Consider the following 27,065-nt stretch of genomic DNA (forward strand, 5'->3'; position numbering starts at 1 on the left):
CGAGTTGCCCGGTGTTGTACTAACTTACCCCCAGTAAGGTAGTACAACACCATATTCAGTCCTGAAGATATTTTCAGGTGCAAACTTTGTTTGCTGACACTTGGATAAAGGATTAAACTAAATTTATTAGAGATACTTCAGTCTTTGAACCACCGTCGTGCAGTGGAATTATCATACATTAGTTTCAGCTATTGTAGAATCATTCTGATGCTGAGACTCAAATTATACAGCCAGGTCAAAGGAACAGACATTTCAGCTGAACATTCTTTTAGCATCTGTGCTGATATTCTAACACTCCCTACTGACTAATTCATATTCAGTTTGAGCAACAGCTCAATCATCTCCTCATACACCTGAGTTTCTTCCTCCAGTATAAAGATAGCATTGAGCTCTATATTTCATACACAAGGCTGATAGCTTTTAGTAAAACTGTCACCTCATCACTAACTATCTCTTCTGCATCTACCACCCACATACCAACTGCATTGACGAGAATTATTCTTTCACATTCTTTCTTTCTTTTACTTGCAACAGAGTGATAAAATTGTTTTCGATTATCTTTAACTTGAAGAGCCAGTTTCTTTTCATACTCCCACTTCACTTTCCATACAATAGTTGTAACTCTTCTAACCTGCACCTTATATTTTTATAACTGACACCATGCTTATGTAAATACTATTTCTTCACATCCTCTTTTTCTTAAGAATTGCTTGCTTAATAAGATTGCATACTCATTTTACTCCTATGCTGTTTATTCTTTAAATTCTATGGGATCAAAGCTAGTCTTCTCCTTTGTCATAATGGAATATCCATACACTTAGCCACTTCTCACACCAACCAGAACCAGAAGCATAACAGTCACATATTTTACAAACATCCTTTAAGACACTATAATCAAATCTAATACTTTCTGATCTCAAGTTCCTTCTGTCAAATACTGCTTATGAAATTTGTCATGCAATAGCCCAATACATTTGGCTTCATTGTTTTCATGAGATTTCACTGCTGATTAATCCATGATGATTAATCGTTTAGTACCCATTTGGTTTATTTGGCATTGCATTTCACCATCATTAGCAGCTAAACCACTATGTCTGTAAGAAAGTACTGTGCCCTTCACACTCAATACCAATTTGGACATTTTCCGAGAGCAAGGTGTCACTAATGCCTATAATCTGAGGCCACAGCTTATTCACTGAAGATAACAAACTCAACCCCTTTTGTTCCTTTAACTCCTGACATTTATGTATAAACTTAATAAGTCATATCCATGCTTTCTTGTATACTCTCTTTTGGTGCTGTGACCAAGTTAGACAGCGTTCAGATTTCTTTTTAGATCTAATGCACTTTTACAGACATCCTTACACATACTTAGTTTGACGGAACTACAGTATGACAAAAATCATATAACGCGTGCTCATGCAATGCATGTTCAGGACACTGACTAAAGATTCGCAATAAGTCTGAACTGGATGAACACAAATATATTATTATTATAATACAGGCACCTCTATGGAGTCTGAAGACTTATCGTGGGGGACCCAATCTGTCATACCTCTCCTTGAACCCATTAACAGGCAAAGCACTCGCAACTAACTCTGGCAACTCGTCCCATTCACTCACAACTCTCCAAGTAAAAAATCTAGTCCTCACAACCCTACTAACCACACCTTTATTCAACTTCCAGGGATGACCCCTTGTTCTGGTCCCTCTAGTCAAGTGCTGAAACATTTCCCCCACATCAATCCTCTAAAACCCTTTAAGTAACTTAAATGTTTCTATCATATCCCCTCTTTTTTCTCTATCAACCAACTTCTGCAATCCACACACCTTCAATCTATCCTCATAGGGAACATTCCACAGGCCACTCATCATCTTGGTCACTTGCCTCTGAATCCTCTCCACTGCTTCCTCATCCCCAAGAAACCCAGGGGACCAGACTTCAGTATAATAATTCAGATGTGGGCATGGAATGACAACTTCCTTATCTCTACTTGTTAATGTGTTCTTCAATAGCCAAATAATCTTATGGGCTACCTTAGCAATATGTCCTCTAAACCAGTGGTTCTCAACCTTTGTGAGACCTGGACCTGGTAAATTCTTTTTTTATAAGACGAGGGCCCAGTCCCAACAAATTTACTCATAAATACCTTTCCAATTTTTTTTTTAAAGTTCATACATTAAACTAACATAAGTATTAATTATGGCATAATCATGAAGAGCATTAGTACACTTATGTATACGGTGTGGCATGTTGACAAATATAAAATTCTATTTAAATCAATTATCAATCACTGGACTAATCTGGTAGTATATTGTAGTTTCCTCAGGCCAACATCATTAAATTAATTTGTGCTGATTTTCATTGACATATCCCATTCTGGTCACCAAAAGTTATAATGTTATTCGGTGTAAAATTGATTATTGTATTATTAAATTGATTTTAATAATGTTGGGTTTTAAAAAAATGGTAGGGAGAAAAATATTTATGCATTGTAACTCACCATAGAAGTCAGCTGACAGGGGAAGCAGCAGAAGGATGTCAACTTTTCAGCAAAACACTTATCACGTATACACACACGCACACACACCAAATATTTTTTTTTATATTATTATTACGTGACACCTCCAGGGAGTCCAAAGACTCATCATGCAAAGTATGTAATTTAATAAATAAAAATGTATGAATCTCTCAATTCTAAACAATAGTTCCAACACTAATTAATGTTTTGAATTAAAAAATGCAGCACTTTAACACAGCAGTTATAAGTTATTGAAAAAGTTAAACTTATTTTCTTTTATTACAGCTGAGTTTTTGGAGGTTTTAGTTAGGCTAGGGAGACTTTTGTTGCTGTTTTCTGTCCATTAGCTTATTAATTGTGGGATGAATTGAAGTGATAGCCAAATGGAGACAATCAGAAAGTTCCAGGCTGTTCCTCTGTTTTGTTTTAAGCACAGTCATGGCAGAAAATGCAGTTTTGCAAAGATATGTGGTGGAAAAACAAAGAAGAAATCTCATTGCTATTTCATGTAAATTTGGATATTTATTTTTCATTCTTATCCAGAATTTCGAATTACTCATAGAATTAAAAGTACTTTCCAGTCCTTTGTCGATGATAATTCAATAAGTTGAAGGGGTTTCTTCATGCGAAAGGGCTGTCTCTTTGTGTTCATCAGAGAGGTTCACAGTCCACATATTTTGCCTCTGGGGATCCTCACATTTGGGATAATATTTTTCAAACAACAACAACTTCTTCAAATGGGCTGCAATATCTGAAACTGAATTCTGTGAAAAGAAATCATCTGCTTCCATTATATAATCTGAATACGACTGAAACATTTCATTATTTCTTTTTGAACGATTCGATCTTGTTCCAAGCATTAAATATTGTTCTATCTGGACCTTGAAGTTTCAAATTCAACTTGTTTATGTAAAAAAATATGTTGCTGAGATATGCCAACCTGGCTGCCCATTTCTAATCCTGGAAATAATGGGACAGATCACTTTTCTTACAATTAGAAACAGCTCAACTTCTTTTGGAGTTCATATCACCTCTTGAGACCTTTACTGTGGGACAGCCAACAAACTTCCGAATGGAAAAGAAGATTTTGATGATCAGAGTCCAATTCATCGCACAATGCTTTTAACAGTCTTGTATTTTAAAGCACTGTTTTTTATGTAATTAATAATTTCAAAAGATTGAGACAGAACTTCATTAAGCTCAGGTGCCATTTTTTTGGAGGCCAGGTTTTGCCTATGAATGTAGCAGTGTGTTGACAATAAGTTATTGCCTGCCATATCCTTAATTTTAGTGACTGAAAACCTGAATTTCTACCTGTAAGGCAGGCAGTGCGTTCAGTGCAAACTCCAACACAATTTTTCCATTCGAGACCTTTCTCTTCAATGAAACTATTTAAATCTTTGAAATTTTCACTGCTGGTAGTGTGTGTAGGTAATTCAGAAACACTTAAAATGTCTTACTTCATTTCCTTCATGTCACATTCATCATGATCAATATATCGTACATATGTCATGTTGGAGGCTTAATGGATTTTACAACACTCAGAAAGGATTAAAACAGAATTTAATACTTCCTATATTTCGCTCAGTCACTGAGACATCTTCAGGGATTACAAAAAACTAATGTAACATAAACACAAAGAGCAAACAATACTAAGCCCAACCACGTAGGTGAGACTAAAGTCCTAACTAGGTGGAGTGGCCTCTAAGGGTGGCTGTAGGTGACCTGGAATGTAAGGTGGGACCTCTGGTGATAAGTGTTTCCCAAATCTTAGGAAGCTTAATGCAACCATATTTATTAAAATTTGGTTGATTTTTGAGAGCTGCTGCTGATTCTAAGAAAAGTCTCTCTTTTTTGAATTTGCTGTGGTAGAGCATGGTGGTTTTTTTCCATGAAATCCTATGGGTTGTATCCAAGACATGCTTCCTAAGATTTGAGAAACACTTATCACCAGTGGTCCAACCATACATTCCAGGCCACCTACAGCCACCCTTAGAGGGTGCTACACCTAGTTAGGAATTTAGTGTCACACACATGGTTGGGCTTAGTATTGTTTGTTATTTGTGTTTATGTTACATTAGTTTTTTTGTAATCCCTGAAGATATCTCAGTGACTGAGACGAAATATAGGAAGCATTAAATTCTGTTTTAATCCTTTCTGAGTGTTGTAAAAAATCCATTAAGCCTCCAACATGATGTCCTCACAGCACTTAAGCCTCTACACACGGATCATAATTAAAATGCTGTTGTTCTGAATATCTGTAGATTCGTCCAGTTGTAATAAAAACAATTTTGATTTTTTAATTTTTTCAACGAGTTGCATTTCTGTATCTTCTGCCATTGGGATGTCTTTCATTTTACTTGCCGCAGACTGGCTTAATGAGTCCTTCGCCAATGGAATACGGTTTTTTACATTTAGCTATCTGTAATGATATTAAATAGGATACTGTCAGAAGCGAAGTGTTGGTGGTTGAAGCTTGGAAATAATTTTCTTTTCTATTTTAAGTGCATCTCTTTTACGCATAAAGGACTCAATGGGTTTGTTGACTAGATTGGAATGTTTTGTGTTGAGATGTCAGATAAGTTGAGATGGCTTCACAGCTTCATTTCCCAGAACAGTAGCACAAATGACACATTGAGGTTGTGGCAATTGGTCAGTGTCAGGGCATTTTATGAAACCAAAAAACATTGTATGGCATTGTATGAAACTACCAACACACATCTGTGTGCTGGTAGTTTTCCCCTCCTTTTGTGCATCCTGGAGATTGCTCTGTAGGCTTCAGGTGGAAGAATCACTATTTGTTGTGTCGCAAACACCTTCAATACAAGATTTCTTAACACCAAAATTAAACAAAGTCCTTTGTCTCTTATTCATATTAATTAAAATCTGTAGGCATATTACTTTTAAAAAATCACAGCACTTTGGTTTTGAAACAAGCACTTACACACTGCAATAAGAATTTGCGAAGAAAGTATTCAGTATTACTAGATTTGAGAACTGGATACAGACTACTTTGATCTTCAATTTCAGTGGAAAAATTTTCTTTATACTTCCTTGCTGATTGGTCACTAACATTTGCAACATAGATGTTATTTCATTCAGTTTTGAGAACAGAGGATACACCACTCATTGTTGTAATCGGCTTGCAGGCAATTTTTATGACCGGTCATAAACAGTGGTGTTGCTTTTCCCAAATGTTAAAAGATTTTGATGTGTTAAAATTAACGATAATTCACGAATACTTCCATGTTTAAAAATACGCGGCTTGGTCACTGACATTTGCTACACAGATGTTGTTTAGGAATTCTGGGTCTGAGCTTTTTGGAACATTAACAAATATTATTCTCCTCAGAATATTTCCACTATAAAGTATTTATTCATGAAAAAATGCTTGGAAAACTAAAATGATAAATTCCAGGATAACTTCTCATTGCCCGGTACCAGGCTGCAGCCCGGCGGTTGAGAAACACTGCTCTAAACTTTAACTCTCTGTCTACCATTATCCCTAAATCTCTAGTTTCATCTATTTCCTGGAGTACAGTGCCATCAATGTGATACATGGCTTGTAATTTATTTATCCCAAAATGCATAACTTTACATCTCTCGACATTAAACTGACACCATTAACTTTTGCCCGTACTGACAGCCTATTTTAATCGTTCTGCAATCAACAGCCTCTCCACATCGTCTCGATTAACTATTACTCTACCTAATTTCATGTCATTATTATTATTATTATTATTACTACGGGCTACTCCAGGAGTCCTTAGACTCATCGAGGGAGGCCCTAAACATCATGTCCACACAACTATACGACATTGCCACAGTATCTATCATACCTTGCCTTGAACTCGCTCACTGTCATAGCACCCACAACAGACTCTGGCAGCTTATTCCACTCATTTACCACTCTAAAAGTAAAGAACCCAGCTCTAACACCCCTGCTAACCATGCTCTTGCCCAGCTTCCATGGGTGTCCCCTAGTTCTCCCACCACCAGTCCTGATCTCAAAAATATCATCTGAATTAATCCTATAGAATCCTTTTAGCAATTTGAATGTCTCAATCATATCTCCCCTTTTCCGCCTATCAACTAGTTTCTGCAACCCACAAATCTTCAACCTGTTCTCATATGGTTCATTCCATAAACCTGCTATCATCTTAGTCACTCACCTCTGGATCCTCTCCACCTCCTCCCCATCAAGAAGGAACCGAGGAGGTGACCAAATCTGGGCACAGTAGTCGAGATGAGGTCTTATCAGGGCTCGGTACAGAGGTACAATAACTTGCTTTTCTCTGCTCGTCAAGGTATTTTTCAACAACCAAGTGAGTTGATGAGCTGATTTAGCTACTTTCGCAATGTGCCCCCTAAACTTCATCTCCCTATCCACCAACACTCCCAAGTCCCTGGCCTCATCAATCTCTTGGAGTACAGTTCCACCAATGTGGTATACTGCTGCTAATCTTTTTACCCCAAAATGCATAACCTTACATTTTGTCACATTAAATTGACATCCATTCTCCTTAGTCCAGAACTCCAATCTATCTAAGTCATCTTGCAAGACTTTGACATCTTCTGCGTTCACTATCGCCCTACCCAACTTTGCATCATCAGCGAACAAATGAACTGTCCCACTTAGACCCTTCCCTATATCGTTAATGAACAGATTAAACAGCAGTGGTCCAAGAACAGAACCCTGTGGCACACCACTAGTCACAGGCCATCTTTTGGACTCTACTCCTGAATAAACTACTCTTTGATATCTCTCCATCAACCACCCAGCTATCCATCTCACCAACCCTATATCCATTCCCATATGTTGTAGTTTACGGATTAGAATTCCATGTGGTATCCTGTCAAACGCCTTTGCCAGGTCCAGCAGTATCACTGTAAACCCATTTCCCTTATCCAGTTCAGCCGTCACCTTGTTATAAAACTTGAGCAAGTTACTGAGGCATGATCTACCCTTCACAAAGCCATGCTGTCCTCTGTACAGTATCTCATTTTCATCAATCCATTCCTGTATTTTTCCCTTGACTACTTTCTCCAAGACCTTGACAACGACTCCTGATATGCTGATCGGTCGGTAATTTGCAACCATAGTCTTGGATCCTCCTTTATGCAATGAAACTATTTTCCCCTCTTTCCATGCCTTCGGGACTAAGCCAGACCCGAGACTCAGATTAAACAACATGGTCAAGGGCACTGATAATTCATTAGCCGCTTTATGCAAGACCCGTGCCAGTATACCATCCAATCCCACAGATGTATTCACATTAAGGTTCTGTAATAGACTATTCACCTCCACTTCATTCATCACAATTCCCGTATAAACTAATGGTTCCTTCATTTTTTCAACGTCACCACCTGATATACTTTTGCAAAGTGCGCACTCAGTAACTCCACTATATCGACTGGTTCAGTGAACTCTTTACCATCGTCATTCCTTAAAATCATTTTGCCATGTACAGTTTTTTTCTTGCTTGCAGCATATTGAAAGAACTGTTTGGGATTCTCTTTTGCTTGCATAGCTAGTTTCCTTTCATAATCGGCTTTTGCTGTTTTTACCACACTCGTTACCCTTCTGGCCTGTACTTTATACCGTTCGTGTGCCTGCAGGTCACCCCTTTCTTTAAATTCCCTCCATAGTTGTTTCTTTTTTTGCAGCTCAAGCTTAATGGTGTTATTCATCCATTTAACCCCTCCTTGTTTCACTATTCGGACCTTAGGTATACAATCAGCCATAACCTCCTGTAAATGCTCTTTGACCACTTCCCATGCTCTATCAACGTCCAGCCCTTGCAGTTGTACATGCCATGGCACTGATCCAAGCAATCTCCTAAGCTTGTCATACTTGCCAGCACGGTAATTCCACATATACCCTGTCTTAATCACAAATTGCACACCTTTAGCCACCTCCCAGGTCAAGACCTTATGATCAGTCTCACCAATAGGTGTCAACATGGTCATATTCATTACAGTCAAATTCTCAGATACTATTACCAGGTCAAGCACTCTCACACCCCTAGTATTTTCAATTACATGCTGTTTCAGATAGTTATCCCTTAATAATTGAATAAAATCCATTTCCTTCCTCACATGTGTCCTCTCCTCCATCAGCAAACTACTGAATATTCCCTTTCAGATTATTTCCTATATCATTTATGTACAAATTAAACAGCAATGAACTTTGCGGCACACCACTAGCAACCTGTTTTCACCTCAATTCTGTCCCTCCATATACCACTTTTTTAAATCTGTCCAGCAACCACCCTCTTATCCACTTAACAGTGTCATATCCATCTCAATTTCTTCTAATTTATAGTTAACGTAAATTGGAAGAAATAACAGAGTTCCATTTGTATTCTGTCAAATGCCTATTCAAAATCATCGTGTAGCCATTTCCTTTATCCAAACTCAGCTGTTACTCTATTATAAAAGTTAGTAAATTACTAAGGCATGACCAACTCCTCATAAATCCATGCTGACCCTCATACAGTATCATATTTTTATCTACCCATTCTTGAATTCTCTTTTTTACCAATTTTTCTAATACTTTTACTACCATGCCTGAAATACTGATTGGTTTATAATTTGCCTGTAGTCTTAGAACCTCCCTTATGCAAAGGAATTATTTTGCCCTCTTTCCACTCCCTTGGGACTCTACTAGAGCTGAGACTTATATTAAACAGCCTAGTCAAAGGCATTGCCAGTTCCCTTGCACTTTCTTGCAAAATCCTAGCTGATATCCCATCTAATCCCACAGCTGTATTTACATTGAGATTCTGCAAAATCCTAAGAACCTCCAATTATCCACCTCTGTTCTCACATTAGTGAGAACAGAGGTGGATAATTGGAGGTTTAATTGGAGTGTAATCTGTCACATAGGTTTAACCTATGTGACAGACACTAATGTAGGTTACTGCTTTAATCTATGTGACAAAACGTAGGTTAAAGCAATAACCTCACTAGGATGATATATCCTTGGCTGGTCACTCAGTAACTCAACTATTTTATCTGCTTCTGTCTCCTCGTGACTATCATCGCTCATTAAGATTAATCTTCCTTAGTCATTCTTCCTCTTACTTGCCACGTAATGAAAGAACTCTTTGGGATTTCCTTTGACCTTCTCATCTAGATTCTTCTCATAATCTGATTTTGCCTTCTTTGCCGTGCTGGTCACCTTTCTCTTTACATACCCTCCATAACATTTTCTTCTTCTGCAGCTCATGCTTAATGATATTACTCATCCATCTAACTCCTACCCGATTAACCTTCCTTACCCTAGGTATACAATTTACTACTGCTTCCTCTGGAATAACCCTTAACTATATTAACATGCACTAATAACATCCTTACTCTGCAATATTTTATGCTATGGTAAGCTTCTTCCTAAGCATGTCATAATCACATATCTTTTTATCATAATCACCACTGTTAAGTATTATTATTATTATTATTATTAGACACCTCCAGGGAGTCCAAAGACTCGTCGAGGGAGGGTACCTGCTCTATAACGCTGTCTCCACCACTCAATCCATCAAATGACTGCAACTACCAACACCATCTACCACCGACCACCACTAGTTTTTCCATAGACGATCACAAACATCCATGCCCGTGGCAGGATTCGAACCCACAGCCTTTTGGCTGGAGAGCAGATACGCTAACCACTCGGCCAGTTGCGTAACTTGGTCACTCTTACATAGAGACTCTCACCATTCCTTCCATCTTGTTTCCCTGATTTTCTGTATTAGGTCTTGTACCAATAAATAATTTCTTCAGACTCCTCATACAAAACACATTCAAGTGCAGGCCATTCCTCTTATGTTAATCACTTCTTCCTTCAAACTTACTGCACACATCCAAAAACTCACAACTATTACTACACAGTGTGCATTAAACTGTTTGCTTCATAGCCCTTAATTCCATATCTATTCATAGCCCTTCTTAATTCCATATCTAGTTAATATGCTATGTTCACGTTCTCACTCTTCACTCGTTTCTTCCAGAAGTTCTTTCATACCCTTCTCATGTTGTATTTATCTAATACAACAGATATATAATACAACAACAATAGGAACAAATGATTTGTCTAACCAGACAAATCATTTGTTCCTATCAGAACTACCATCTCTTTTCTGCTTTTCAATTACATTGGTTAAAATTTTGATTTTAGCACCAGAAAAATTCAGTAGTAACATGGCCATCGATCACATGTTTTCTAAGTAAATCTCCATACCACAAAATAGCCTTCTTTTTATAGTCAGTTTTACCTATCTGATTATTGTTACACAATAACTTACCTGATTCCGTCCTTTTTTGCTTTTCCTTTTGCTGCTTACTCTTTATGTTCTTCCAGTGCCTCTCAAATTGCTTTTCAGCTTTTCCAATTCCCTCATCGTCAATGTAATAATTCATTTTAGTCTAGATATTTCAGAAATTAATTCACACTCAATATCCTCGTTAGTTTCCAAAATGACATTTTCAGTTTGTTAGTATAACTTCCTTGTTCAAAGTTTTACTAATATTCCTTTTTGTTGCTGTTCTATCTTTCTTGTGAGATTTTGCTGCCAGTTTACAGTGTTATTTTAATATTACAGTATTCCAAAATGTCAGAAAATATATCATATACTATCATCATCATCATCAAATTCCTGACTTTTACCCTCAAGGGGTGTACAGGATATGATAGTACTACATAAAAAATTTACATCATTACTAACTTCCTACCTACAATTTTCTGCCAAATCAATCTGTTACCTGACAAAGATACAACATTGTCAGATCTTATATTTATATATCTATCTTCTAAGGCACTTTTTACCGTATCTTGATCTTCCTCTGGGTCTTTTTCCTGCCAACCTAGCAGAGAAAACTTGTTTGGCTAATCTTTCCTTGCCCATTCTATATGAGTGACCATACCACCAGAGATTAGCTCTGCTAACGCATTCCTAGATGCTGACAATGTCAAGTTCTTTCCTAATATCTTTGTTTTTATTATGATATTGCCGTTAATGCCATCTGTTCACGCCCCTAATCTTTCTCTGGACTCTGCGGTGTCCAGAGAAAGATTAGGGGCGTTTAGAGTTTGGTCAAGTGCTCTACTTCTGACCCAGCTCTCAGATCATTAAGTTAAAATTGGTTTCAACACTGTCTTGTATACAGCTAATTTAGTGTTTTGACTAATTTCTCTCTTATTCCATATAAATTTATTCAGTTGACTTCCTACCATATCAGCTTTGTTGATTCTGTTGTCTACTTCCATATTTAATTTACCATCTTCACTAAAAATCATGCCTAAGTAGCTGAAATGTTTTACTTGTTCTACAGGTTCTCCATTCACAATGCAGCTGATATTTTCAATGCTTCTGCCTATTTTCATTATCTTTGTCTTGTTATTGCTGACATTCATACCATATCTATCACAACAGTTATTCAATTTAGTCAGGGAATCTGCCAGACTTGTAGCGGATTTATTTAGAAGTATAACATCGTCCGCATAAAGCCAGGAGCTGATATTAACATCTCCAATTTTGATATCAGGTTTAATACCACTTTCCTTCATAATGTGATGCATATAGATAATGAACAACAGAGGGGATAATGTACATCCTTGTCTCACACCAGATTTAACATTAAACCATCTTCCTGTACTTCCTTCAATTCTAACTGCTGACTTACAACTCAAATAAAGACTAAATATTGCTTGATATAATGGCACACCCATTGACATCATATAACTGTAGCGTATTAAATAATTTCTTTCTTGGCACCTTGTCATGTGCCTTTTCCAGATCGACAAAACTTAAATACAGATCTTTGTTATATTCCCATGCTTTTTCAACTATTTGTCATAAATTGAAGATCTGATCCTGACAGCCTCTATTTGACCTGAATCCAGCTTGTTCTTCACCAAGCTTTTCTTCCAGAATTCTTCTCAACCATTTCTCAAGTATACTTGCATAGATCTTGCCAGGAATACTCAGTAGGGAAATACATCTGTAATTCTCACATTCAGTTTTATTTCCCTTTTTTTATATGGGTACTATGAGAGCTCTACTCCAATCATCTGGAATTCGTCGTTCTGTCCAGGCCCTCTGAACTATGCAGTGTAGCCACTGTAAAACTTTTATACCTACATACTTGACCATTTCTGATCTAATATCATCTACTCCAGCAGAGCAGCCTTTCCACATTTCAGACTTTTGATGGCTTTTTCTACTTAAAGCATGGATATGTATTTCTGATTGCATGCCTGGTCAGTGTTTTTTTATCACTGTGCTCTCATCACTGCTAGTTTCATTTAGCAATTTTTCGAAGTAATTACTCCATACTTCAAGGATATCTTTTTCTCCAGTTTTCATATCACCTTTATCATCTCTAATTCCTTTTACAGCACTCTTTTCTCCATTTCTGAGCTTCTTCAACAACCTCCAGAATATCTTGCCACCTTCTTGATATTTATTTTCTATATTCCTACCAAAGTCTTCCCATAAGGTGTTGTACCACCTTAACCCAGTCCGGAAGATACTTTCAGGCGCAAACTTTGTTTGCTCACACTTGGATAAAGGATTAAACTAATTTTATTATACTCTAACCAAGTGAAAAATAAACTTTCAACATCTTTCTCTAAATCCAGAGTAAATTATTAAAAAGGGTGGCACACCAATTGGCAATTCCTATAGGTGGAGATGACCTGCTAATGCTTCTGCCTGATATCTCCACTTGGGCCTGGCCCCCACTGAAGAGACCTCAATAAAGGTTGAAACTAGTCTGGGTAGTGGCCCTTCCCTTAATGCATAACATTAGACATATCCGCAAGGAGATATGTTTTGCATTATAGGAGATACTGAGATAGGAGTGTTGGTATCTTGCTCCAACTTTGCAACGAGTTGCCCTGGTGTTGTACCACCTTAACCCAGTCCGGAAGATACTTTCAGGCGCAAACTTTGTTTGCTCACACTTGGATAAAGGATTAAACTAATTTTATTATATCTTCCCATGACTTTTATTTAGATAGTTTTACACAGTGTTTAGCTTTCTTACATTTGTCTCTGTATTCTCTAAGAGCACAAGCTGACTTATTTGCCAGGAACTTTTGATATGCTTTCTTCTTTTCCTTCAATGCCTCTTTAACTTCCAGTGTCCACCATGGAGTTCTAATTTTTCTATCCTTGCAGACAACCTCACCACATGCCTCTCTGGCAGAATAAATCAGTGTTTTCTTCAGAGCTTGCCACTGAACCTCCAAGGTTTGATTCCTGTTCTCAAACTTTTTCATTTTTTCTTGAATAATGTTTGTATATTTTAGTCTACAGTTCACATCTGAGAGCTGCTCAACTTTTATTCATTTTAAAACTTTCTTACATATTCTTACTTTTCAATATGAAATTCAATTTTATCCTGCTTAAGACTAAATGGTGATCACTTCCAATTTCAAATCCTCTGTACACTCTACTGTCCTGCACCAGAGAGAAAACATCACTATCAACAATAACATAGTCAATGAGACTTTTCTTATTCCCTGCCTCTTCTCTCCATATGAATTTGTGCACATTTTTATGTTGGAACATGGTGTTAGTAATAACCAGTCCATGTCCTGAGCAGAAATCCAACAAGTATTTGCCATTATTATTTGCTTTGCTCTTTTCTCCAAATTTTTCCAAAATATTTTTGTATGTCTGACAATCATTTTGTATGTCTGACTCTGCTATTTAGATCCCCAACAAGGACCAACTTTTCATTTTTCATTGTGTCAGTTGCTTTTTCTAAAGCCTCAAAAAATTCCTCCTCTTCTACCTTAAGAGAAACTTCTGTGTGACCATAGGCACAAATAAGTCTCATTGTCCAGTTCCCCATTATGATATTTACCCACATCACTCTACTTGACACTGCCTGCCATTCAAGAAGATGAGCCTCGTATTTTGTGTTGAATGCTATGGCTACTGCTTCTTTTCCTTGATTGTCATTGCCTGAATATAACATTTTGTATTTATTGCTCAGAAAAATCTCACAAGTTTTTTCTTTTTTTTGTTTCAGTCACCCATGTTGATCTGGTACTTATCTAATTCCTCAGCTAGCTCCATTTCTTTGCCATTCAGGCTTCTTATTTGATAGTACCGATCTTCAATTCTGGTGATATTGAGTTGGGGTGTGTTTTAGGATTTGTTCCAGTAGCTGACTTTTTGCTGTTCGCCCTGGTTCCCTGGCGAAAACAATGGGCAACGCCTCAGCCGGCATGAAATTCTATCATGTTGTACCATCATTTAATATTATGGTTTAAGCTAATAAGAATACAATTTGGTCAGCTAAATCCCAAATTGCCAGCCCATCCTCGTTTGTTCAGAATCCAGGTAGATACCTAACAGGGTGCACCAAGAGAAGGTGAGGATTGAACATTAGGTCAGAAACCCTGGTCGGTTGTCCGCATTCCTTTATAGGTTATGTGGAGGTCTCATCTCAGTTATACAGCTGTGACCCTTAAGCGCCCCATCTATAAATACACAAAAATCATCAGTAATATTACTATAAAAATTAATTTTTCCAAAGAATATAACACAATAAAACAGATAAAAATTACTAATTTCAGCAGCATTAAATACACAAACTTCTCACTTTTTAGCATCGAACCAGACTCACCCAGTATAGCAGTATATGATTAAAGTTGTATTTCTGTTAATTTTATGTAAACAGTGGATGAGTCTTTACAAGAAGAGTTGTTGAAGAGTGTACAAGAGCGTGATGCACAAAATTGTGAGTGCTGTTGAAATTTACTCTCAATTTCATTGTGGGATTTTATAGTGAAGCAAATGTACTGGATGACGTTGGACATGAAAAACAGTGGCAGAGTTGATATTAATGATGTATCACAAAGTAAATAGGCCAAAAACCATAACTGATGCTTTCTATAAGCAAAAAACAGAGCAGTTACTCAGGGAATAAATTGGAGATCACTGGCAGTGAAATTGAATAATGGATTAGTATAAGTCAACCAGATTACAGAATTTGTTAGTGCAACTTCCTTGTTCAAAGTTTCACTAATATTCCTTTTTGCTGCTGTTCTATTGTTCTTGTGAGATTTTGCTGCCAGTTTACAGTATTATTTTAATATTACAGTATTCCAGAATGTCAGGAAATATATCAAATACTATAAATACATCAAAATTTTTTATGATAAATTTTTTATAATACTATAAAAAATCATCAGTAATATTACTGATGATTTTTCCTGATTAATTATCAGGTGCTTTGTCAGCAAAATGAAACAGACAAGATTGGAAGTTTGTTGCTGACAGCATTAAAGTTACCAAATGTAAGGTAATGCTTTCTTTCACAAAATCATAACTGGGAACAAAAGTAGGATCCATTGTTATAACCCTAAAATGAGACCTGGCTTTTCTTACCATTCGTACTATAGGTTTATGCTGCACAAAATAGTTCCTTAAATTTTTTACATTATTGTTATTTTTACATTATTGTAGTGTATTTCTTTACTTCCAAGATAACCTGAAAAAGAGTATAGTTTTCATGAAAAAAACTGAAAATGAGTATGGCTTTCCAAGAATCTCCTTCTTGCTATTGCTAATTCTGGCCTCAAGAGCAGTTTCCTTGTGTGCATTGCCAAAGTCATCTACTCAAATAGCATCATCTTCTCTTCCATCCAGGGCATTAGAGATGCCGATTTTTTAAAAACTCTTGGCAATTATTTCTGACAAAATCATTTCCCAAGCTCTCAAAATCCACAACAGTTCTAATGATAGTCTCTTAATCTTCCCTGCCAGAGTCAGATCATAGCTGCGTGCAGAATTTTCATACGTAGTCCTTGAATGGCTTGTTGACTGATACATCCAAGGGCTGTAGATAAGGTGTAAGACTACCAGGAATAATGGCCACATCTGTCCTTATATCCAAAAGTTGTTTTATTATTTCAGGTTCTAAATGGCCATGGAAGCTATCTCACATGAGGAGAGTGGGGCATCGAAATAAGGCTCCTGGCCGTTTGTCCCAAACTGTTCTAATCCAATCTCGAACCAACGTAGTATCCATCCATCCTTTTTCTTGGACTTTTACATGAATTCCAGGAGGAAATTTCCCCTACGGTATTGTTTTCCTTTTGAATATTATGTAAGGAGGCAACTTCCTTCCATCTGCAGTAATGCGAGCATGATCGTGCATCACTGTTTTTCACTCCAGTTGCATTATCATACTTTTTTCACCATTTTCTGTTATTGTTGTTTGGTGCAGCATGTCGAAATTGAGGGGTGTTTGATCAGCATTGGCTGCTTGTGATAGCATATAATTATTGCTCTTCCTAAGCAAATCACATAGCGATGAAAATCCATCAGTTTATCCTCGAAATCTTTCAGCATTCCTTCGACAAAGGGACAGACTTGTTTTCATGAATCTTGTGATCCAACCTCAACTCACTTTCAGGTCTCTGCAACTGATGCCTCATTTTGTGGCTAACTCACACGCTTTGAAATATCACATTTCACACAGCAACCATCTTTATGTAAACCTAATACATATACAATTTGGATTTCTTTGTAAGATATATTTCCATTCAAGGTAACAAAATGAGTAGTAATCTTTTTCCATTCAGTACCTTTAGCTGGTCTAGGATCATTTAACTCTTCCTCTAATGCAAGAAACTTTCCACTTTTGGGTTCCTCGGAATGCTTTTCTTGACTTATTGGTGCTTTCTAATGCAAGTTTCTGTTTACGCCAATATCGCACATTAAACTCATGACCTGCTGCTCGATTGCCATGTTTTTCTGCAAAATCAATAACTTAGAGTTTAAAACCAACACTGTAACTTGGATGTTTCTCTATATTTCAAGCAAAAATGACCAGTAATTTACAAAACTTGAGATACGTAATGAACAGTCCTTCACAAATGACTAATGAAAAGTGAAAGTAGAACATCAAACAGACATCAGTGGTAGGCTAGTAGAGATAGAGCAGTTAATACCACATCATATGATTGGTGTGGTATTAACAAAAGATCGTGACCAAACAACAAAGACAAGCAGACAGTTGTTGAGTTCAAATGCTATTGCTCTTCAACCAAATTCTATAACATGTGAAACTGTCATAACAACCTTTACTATATATTTCGTAGTTTTAACACGTTCGCGATGGGATCGTTCCAGCAGAACTTCTCATTACCGTTTGCATACCGCTTCTTCGTCGCGCAGGCGGGCTCAACTCGCACAAAGTTTCAACCCTTCGGTTGAATTTTATTGCTGCGTGTTTGCATGCCACTTCTGCTCAAATGCAATCAACCAAATGCTTGCTTCATGTAATTGAAAAATTGGACAATAGTTTTTAGTTAGCTACTGTGTTTGCCAGTGCAACATATAGTTTTGCTTGAGTCTATACATAGTTTCTGTGGGAGGAGACATGTGATCCATTAGTTAGTGCTGTTTTTATCCCAGTTGTCTCTAACTGCACTGTTTGTTGAGAAATATATTACACAGACTGCAAATGTCTCTGTACCTTATTCAGTGATACAATAAAATGACTTGTTTTTCTTGCATCTGCAGTATAGTGGCTGTTGGGGAGGGTGTGTTGTTTATTTCAGGGAGCGAGTTACTATCATCCCGACATGAACATGTTTAAACTTTTTTTTGTGTGTGCAAGATATATGCAAAATTTTTTAATTTATTTTTTTATAAAGTAAAATGAGGGGTGCAAGTTATATTCAAGTAAATACAGTAGTCTATAACATATTTCAATCCGCTTGCTGACCATGTAAATTTATGAACGTCTTTGTGTTTGAACATTGTATTCATTATTCTTAGATTATTGTAGATAATCTTTGGCTGTTTCTATCTTTTACTAATTCTCCAAAGTTCTGACATGATTTTGGATTTTCATATTGCCTACACGAGCATCGTGTCATAATAACATGTCATTTTTGTTTAATTTTTTCTGTTATATTTTGGAGTTTGTTATAGAAGTTGGAACTTTCTTCTTCTCTCCCATCCTCTGGAGCATATAATCCAAGAACCATGAAATATCCTCTATTAAGTTTCGGTATGAGTTGTAATATTCTTTCATTCCAGTATTTATAGTTATGGATATTGTCTTTAAGGGACTTGTGAATCATGATTGATACTCCGGCTCTTGCTCTCTGGTCCTCTTGTATTCCACTATAGATATGTATGTAATTATCTGTTTCTTTGGTTCCCTGATTTTTCTTCTTTGTTTCAGTCAATATTGCTCTTTTGATTTTCTTTTTGATATAGAATTTCATCTATTTGGTTTTCTTTGTAAGATACACTTCTTACATTCCAGGTAGCAAAATGAGTAGTAATCTTTTTCCATTCAGTACCTGTAGCCGGTCTAGGATCATTTCGATTTTGAGCAGGCATTAAATTCTTTTTTTGAGACTTGAAACTAATTAGAATACTTGTGAATCGGTTGCCAACCAAAGCACAAGGTGTGGTGGGACTGGGACTGCCACCTTCAGACAACTAGGCTTGCCTTTTTTTTAGTGGGTAGTGGAAAATATAGTGTTCTACTCTCTTACTTCTCCCCCCCCCCACCCCTCCAGTTGCTCAAATAGCACTGGGAGGGGGCGGAGCAGTAAGAGAGTAGAAAAAAGAAGAGTAGAAGACCTGTCTACAATTATAATATACTAAGCATATATTGTAGGGAGTGAGATCAAGTCTAGCTCGAGTATCTCAGGTTTGCCATGCCCATACTCACCAGTGTGAGCCCCTGAGGTTATATATAAAATTTGCTCCAATCTGTTACATAAATTATATATATATTCTGTTTTCAAAATATACTACTGTTTTTTTTTGGACTAGTACTGTTAATGCAATTTTTAAGTCTGTTGTTTTTTGTATATTTCTTTGATTGTGATACCTGAAGAAGTTGATCCATTCAACGAAACTAGTAAACTAGTAGTATATTTTTAAATAAACCATGTCATCTCTTTATCTCTCGGTATCAGTCATTTAAAATAATTTATATATATATATATTGTTATTGTTGGTCTGCGCAGTTAGCCTAGTGGCTGTGCGCTTCGCAACCATATGCCTGAGGAAGGAGTGTCCTAGGTTCGATTCCCATCGGTGACGTGAGGAGCTGAAGGATCTTCCTCAGCCATAGCCAAGTTAGCCGGTCTTGGGTGTGGACAGTAGGGTTTTTTCCACAGTTTATCTGGGGTTTTTCATCCTGCAAAGCAGGCAAACCGGCCTTGAGAACTCGACACTACAGACAGACATAGGATACACTAGGGCATACTGCTTGACCACCTTATCCTGTGAACAGATTGAAGTCCGATGATTAATAAACCCTCAACACCACAAGGTAAAGGAGGGAAAGGAAGATGAGATGAGATTGTTATTATTATTTATTTTATTTTTTTGTTTATTTAAAATTCGGCACTCATGCAAAAATTGTAAGCATACTGCAACTAGAATATGAATATTTGGGATAAAAAATTAACTCTTTGCAGGATTACAATTTCCACTAAGTATACAGCAAGTTTTTTAGTGGTGCAGGGGTGAGGGGGGAAAATTATGCTTGACAAAAAATTATATTCTTATTATACAATGAAACTTGTGGAGAACTCATGACTAAAGAAACACACGTAATAACCACAGTAGTAAGTTTTAATAAGTAAATATTTCATCCTAAGTATCTTAGGACATCATCAGTCAGTACATTGGGAAAAGATCAAACTTCTACATAGATCTTTATATAAACATAAACGTTTATATAAAGAAAGTGCTGAAGCCCTACTTCACAGACGAAATCTAAACCGTAATAACATTCTTGCTATTCCTAAGTATGGGAAATTGTCATACAAAATTATGTAAAATAATTTTTATATATGTTATCTTATTTTAATGTAATTTTTTTTTCCTCCAGATATATTTTAATTTAATTCTATACATACTGGGATTCCATTGTAATCATGCACCCTAACTGTATGTTATTCCTAGTATTGTTTGAATTAACTGTACTGATGATGTCCTAAGATACTTAGGATGAAATATTTACTTATTAGAACTTATTACTGTGGTTATTATGTGTGTTTGTTTAGTCATTAATTATATTCTTAGTTTTATCTTTATTTTATCTATGAGCAAACAAAATCTTGCTCAAGTTAGCTTACTATGTACAAGTAATGTACATAGTATGCTCAATACATGCAAAATAAGGGTGAAAATAATTTGCTCATATTTTATAACAATGTTACGCCCAAGTTGAATAAAGAGATGGGTCTGCTGTGATGATGTTGGATTTTGCTAAAGCATCTGATAGGATACCACATGAAAGGCTGTTGCATAAATTCAGAATATGAGATTGGAATATAAACTCTTGACTTGGATAAGTGGATGGTTGAAAGACAGATATCAAAAAGTGGTATACAGTGGGTGCAAATTTTCCAGATTTAAGGTGACCCGTGGTGTACCTCAGGGTTCAGTCTTTGGGCCATTGTTATTCAATGACATCAGGAAGGGTCTAACAGTAGATGTGCAATTGTTTGCCGATGATGTGAAGAAAGGTAGGGCAATCAGGGATGCTACTGATATTCAACACTTATAGAATGACTTGAATGGGCTGGAAAATTGGGCAAACAAAAATGACTGTCAGTTTAATGTTAGTAAGTGTAAAGTTATGCACTTTGGCGTGATGAGATTTCTAGTGGCATATTATGTTAGTGCGGTTATGCTACAAGAAACTGATGAGGCTAGGAATCTTGGTGGATAGGAATTTGAAGTTCACAAGTCCTATAGCAAAATTTGCAAATACCACTCAGAAGATAATTACAACGTTGAAGCAAACCTTGACATGTAAGGATAAGGAAATTATTTTGCTTTTTTATAAAGCCTTGATAAGACTGCACCTGGACTATTGTGCACAGATTTGGTCTCCCAGGTTTCAAGGGAATAAAGAAGCTGTGGAAAGGGTCAAAGAAGAGTTACAAAGAATATATGATGAAATTTAGATTATGAGGATATATTGCAAATATGTGGATTACAAACTGATTAACAGGAGAAAGAAGGGTGATGTAATAGAGGACTATAAACTTCTGAATGGGTGTTTCAATATTGTATGATGAAATTTTTTGTTATATGGAAAGTAGGTAGAAAACATGGGCATCCATGGAAGTTTGTTTGCGGTTGAGAAAGGAGCTAGATTTTTCTCTCACAGAGCAGTGAATGAGTGGAATAATTTGCCTTTAGAGGTAGTGAGTGGATCTAGTGTGAATGAATTTAAGGGAAGGTATGACAGTTGGTTTGAGTGACGTATAGCCTCCTTCGATGAGCCCTCGACTCCCTGGAGGCCTCAGATAATAATAATAATTTGCTTTCTTTCCCAGTGAAAAAAACTTCAGGAAATATTTCTGATCTAGAGTATTGTAATAATTGAATGATGTACCATTTTGCTGGTTAGGTATGGAAATAAGACTCCTGTCTTTGAGTGTATTCTCAGTATCTCTGTGGGTCTAATTCCCACTAATAAGGATGCTTACCTGAAGAGCAGAATAGTTCCTGCTGGTTACTAGCTAGAGTCAAGGTTTGGCACAGTGTTTTCTTACAGGGCTAAAGCAAAGTAGTCTGCAGTGATCCAGGTTTAGGGTAATCTGTCACAGTTTTTGGAAACTTTGTACCTTTTACATTTAGTAAGGTCTGGGCAGTGTCCCTTCCCATAATGCATGGCATTAAAAATGTCAAAGAAGGGAGTGTGTTATGCATTATGAGATAGTAGAGTAAGTGTAGCCTAGTTGTAAGGTATTTTTCACATGCAGATATTTGTTTACTGATGCCGGAATAAAATAAGGGTAAAAATAATTGGGTAATATCATTTGCATAAGTAAGCAATATGATAATTTGGGAGGGGAAGGGGAATACACCTTTACTTAATGATTCCATATGCATTATCATCTGCTAATGGACAAACTGGCTTAAGGCTTGATGTTTATTGATACTTTAGTACCAAAAAATAAAATTCATCAATAAATTAATCTGATAAACCTCATAAAAGCTGAATATTTTTAATATTGTGTTTTTATACTATTTACTAAAACATTTCTATAAATTTCTGTTTTCTTGACTTATATCTATTTTTTACAGATATGCCATAGCTGCACAGGAGTAAATGATGACAAGAATGCATGTATATCTTTAGATTGTCCTATCGTATTTCGATTGTGTCAAACTAAGAGGAATCTTGCTCAAATTCCTTATCTGAGAGAATTTTTTAGCCACAGAATAGATTTTTAATCAAATTTATTGCAACTTTTTTTATTGTGCAAGCACAATGGCATAAATCTACAATGAGAACATTTTCTCAATGAGAAAAAATTATAGAAAAATTATGTTTTGAATCCTCATTTTAATTGTAAATGTAAATTTATATTCCACGGATATTGCTCTGAATATGTTGGCAGCCATATCAATTAATTTTATTTCACATCTTTTCATAAAATGGCAAGGTTTGTAATTTAAAATTAAATTTTGGTCTTGGCTCAGGGTCAGAAGAGCCATACACAACAAACACTCTTTTGTAACATAATATTCTTTGTTAGCATTTTACCTGCATCATAGTTGCTGCTATTAATATGCTGTGATACTGAATTTACGACCAGGAGTGGAAAATTGCACTATTTTTGAATTGGGAGAAGAAAAAAAATATGTATATTACTTGTTGTTGTTGTTTATATTATTATAGTCTAGTCATAAAATATTCTATGGTTTTTGATACCTTGTAAGTAAACAATTTGTAGTAAAGTAAATTAATCTTTATAAATTTTTAAATATTTGTTCCCTGCAGAAAATGATATTTTATTGTAAATAAATGATTTTAATTTTATATAAACAAATTTTTATAGAGTATCAAAACTTTTTGTTTTATTCACAATAATTAATAGAAAAAAAAATCATTCCAACATTCATTTCTCTTTTTTAAGCACTGATAATACAGATGATTAATTTATAATTGATCATTCAAAATTAATTGTATAACTGGGATTTTGTCCTCTAAGGAAATAAGTATTTTAGACTGGCTTACCATGTTGGATATTAATTGCAGATTTTACCAAAAAGTTTACCTTATCTCTGTCTTTTAATATTCATTTCTTGCATGGTGAGTTGGTTGTTGAAACCAGAAATAAATTCCATATTAAAAGATTGCTATTTTCAGCCTTTATTAGTACTTGTTTTCAAAAAATTTTGAAATCTGACATAATTCAAAATTATATAGATTTTTTTTTTTTTTTGCTAATACTAAAACATAAATTTGTTTTTAAAAAGAATCTTTCTCTTTGTATACCGTAACCTACAGTATTTATTCATGGGGAAATACTGATTTATGAATATCATCATGAAACATATATCAATTAACAAATATGGTATTACTTACTTGAAATATGTTTATTTCATATTTTAGGTTTTTTTTTTTTTTTACTTTAAATGTTTTTTAACATTTTTGTATAGAACTGAACTGTCAGTTTGATTCATTTTCATCATTGATATGTACAGTCATCTCTGAAAAGCTGATATTAGATTTGTTTTGTCTGTTCATTCCCAGAGTTAAATAAATTTTTATTATATAATTCATAATCAGTTTTTATGAAAAGCATTTTTTTAAAACATCTCCTCCTGCCCCCCCTCCCCCACCCTTCCCATCACACTTGATATGAGTGCATGTTTCAGATATCATAAGAATCTTAATTTTACAAGATGTAATCAGGTATTTTTAAAAATATCAGATAAAAGTGTTTGCATAATTAATTGCTGTAATGCCTCCAAACTTGCTTTTGTTATTATTACACCTTAGTGCATTCTAAACAAACTTTAAATTGTTTTGTTTTTTGCATATTTTACATTATGTTATACATTAATATGTACATAGTTTCTTTTTTTTCTCTTCCTCAAAGTATCTATGAATATCTTGATTATTAATGAGACAAAGCATGGTGTTAAGCCTGTATCTTGCCCACTGCTGGTTGAAGGCCTCTCCCATTGTTAAGTCTATCTCCCCCATGGTGACTCACTCCATGCTGGAAAAATGTGTGTGTGTGTGTATATATATATATATATATATGTTAAAGATACCAAGCAATTTTATAAGCTAGGTTTTTTTAATCCTTTTGCCCAAGTAAGCAAGCAGACAAGTAAGTCAGTTTGTGGCTGCACGTAGTGCAACTCGTTGCAGAGGTGGAGTAAGTTCTGATCACTTTCCTTAGAATTTTCCCCTAATGCAAAGCATATTTCCATGCAGAAATGTATGATGCTATGCATTAAGGTAATGGTCATTACCCATACCGGTTTCAACCTTTATTGAGGTCTCGTCAATGGGAGCCAGACCTAAAAAATGCCAAGGGTGAAGTGATACAGAACTTATAAATATTTTACCTAAACAAGTTGCTATAAGGTGCTTTGACCTCATTAAATAAAAATCTCAGGATGAGAGTAATATGTAGAAAGGTTTTTACCTTGGGTATATATTATGTTAAAGATACCAAGCAATTTTCTAAGCTAGGTTTCTTTTAATCCTTTTTCCCAAGTAAGCAAACTTTAACATAATATATACCCAAGGTAAAAAACTTTCTACATATTACTCTCATCCTGAGATTTTTATTTAATGAGGTCAAAGCACCTTATGGCAACTTTTTAGGTAAAATATTTATAAGCTCTGTATTACTTCACCCTTGGAATTTTTTAGATCTAGCTCCCACTGACGAGACCGCAATAAAAGTCGAAACCAGTATGGGTAGTGACCATTATCTTAATGCATAGCATCATACATTTCTGCAAGGAAATGTGCTTTGCATCAGGGGAAAATTCTAAGGAAAGTGATCAGATCTTACTCCACCTTTGCAACGAGTTGCCTAGTGTTGCACTACGTGCAGCCGCAAACTGACTTACTTGTCTGTTTGCTTACTTGGGAAAAAGGATTAAAAAAAACCTAGCTTATAAAATTGCTTGGTATCTTTAACATAATATATACCTAAGGTAAAAAACTCTCTACATATATATATATATATATATATATATATATTTGTAGGAATAAAGGTGGAAGATAATCACAAATATCCATGCCCCAGATGGAATTCAACCCACAGTTTTTTTGGCTGGAGAGCAGATATGCTAACCACTCAGCCAACCATGACACCAAGACAAAAGCATACAGGACTAAAATATATTCTAATAAACTGTTGCTACTTCAATATTTAGTTTGAAAGAAGAATTTCACATAATTAGTATCTTGTGTATTATTCTGTAAAATGAATAATGTCAGAGAATAAAAACTATAGAGATGCAGAATACCCACATCCTTTTTGATAGGAATACATTTTAAAATTAGATACGATAAATCTATGCACTTATTATTATTATTATGTAACTCCTCCAAGGAGTCCAAAGACTCATCAAGGGAGGTTACCAACTCTACAACTGTTGGTCTCCACCAACTACAGCAAACCGCAACTCAATAAAAGGGGGAAATTATAAATAACATATTTAAAAAAAAATTTGCTCCTGTTAATGAGAATGTCATTCATGAAAGTTTATAAAACCCATAGCACATAGTGTCATTGGTGGGCTAAGAATTAGATAATCGGCACAACCCATTTCAACAGACCAAACATCAAAAAGTTTATAGAAAGTTTTTTCATTTGGTTACAAATTATATTATATTTGCCTTGAAATCATATTCTTTTTTTTTTTTTTTAATCCTTTATTTAAACATAAGCAAACAAAGTTTGCACATGAAGTGTCTTCACAGTTAGGCCACTTTTATAGATACTGTTGACTTAACATCAATTATCAAAGGATCCTGTAATGCAAGACACACTTTCTTTTAGATATGCATGTTCTATGTATTATTTGAATAGTCACTACCCTGGCTGGTTTCAACCTTTATTGAGGTCTCCTCAGTGAAAGCTAAACTCAGGAAGATTAGGTTATATCAGTGCTGAAGTCGCACATTTTCCATATATAAATAGTCAAATAACGTATCTACATACTATTCTACAAATATAATATTCTGTTATTCTATTGAAATTATATTCTTGTTTTAATCTGTTACCCAAGCATAAGCAAACAGTTTGCTTCTAGTTGTGAAGTATTTTGACAGCTATCTTCACATATAAGGTCCTTTACACTTGGGTAAAGGATCAAAACAAGAATATAGTTTCTTTTCAAGTATAATATATGAGGGTGGTCTGAAAAGTTCTTGGCCTCAATCATAGATGGCAACACAATCGACACAATTTTTTTCTTCTAAGTTGGTGCATCTGTCATAAGCATCCATGTGAAATTGCAAGTCATTCTATCAAGTAGTTTGTTTTATACAGCTGTCTGAATCAAAAGTATTGTTTGTATCTCTTGAAATGGATAAAATTGAGTATAGTGCGGTTATAAAATTCTTTGTAAAAGAAGGTTTAACGCCAAAAGAAATTAAATTCATTTGAAGTTCATAAAAGTTTATGGGCACTCTTCTCCTTTGATTTAGACAATTAAGAAATGGGCTGCCAAATTTAAATGTGGCCATACCAGCCTTAAAGATGAT

At 35.5% G+C, this 27,065-nt stretch overlaps 1 protein-coding gene across 1 annotated transcript in view; it reads left to right on the forward strand.

Moving 5' to 3' along the window:
- Positions 1 to 24,444, forward strand: part of LOC150096146 (uncharacterized) — a 283,232-nt gene extending 258,788 nt beyond the window's left edge. The window contains exon 22 of the mRNA XM_090409625.1: positions 22,625 to 24,444. Within this exon, the coding sequence (XP_090265751.1) occupies positions 22,625 to 22,774 (150 nt within the window). The 3' untranslated portion in view covers positions 22,775 to 24,444. The remainder of the gene's footprint in view (positions 1 to 22,624) is intronic.
- Positions 24,445 to 27,065: the final 2,621 nt, after the last annotated feature.

Source organism: Typopeltis vanoorti, chromosome 19 (genome assembly GCF_054136105.1).
Source record: "Typopeltis vanoorti isolate ZY-2024b chromosome 19, IOZ_Tvanoo_1.0, whole genome shotgun sequence".
NCBI lineage: Eukaryota > Metazoa > Arthropoda > Arachnida > Uropygi > Thelyphonidae > Typopeltis > Typopeltis vanoorti.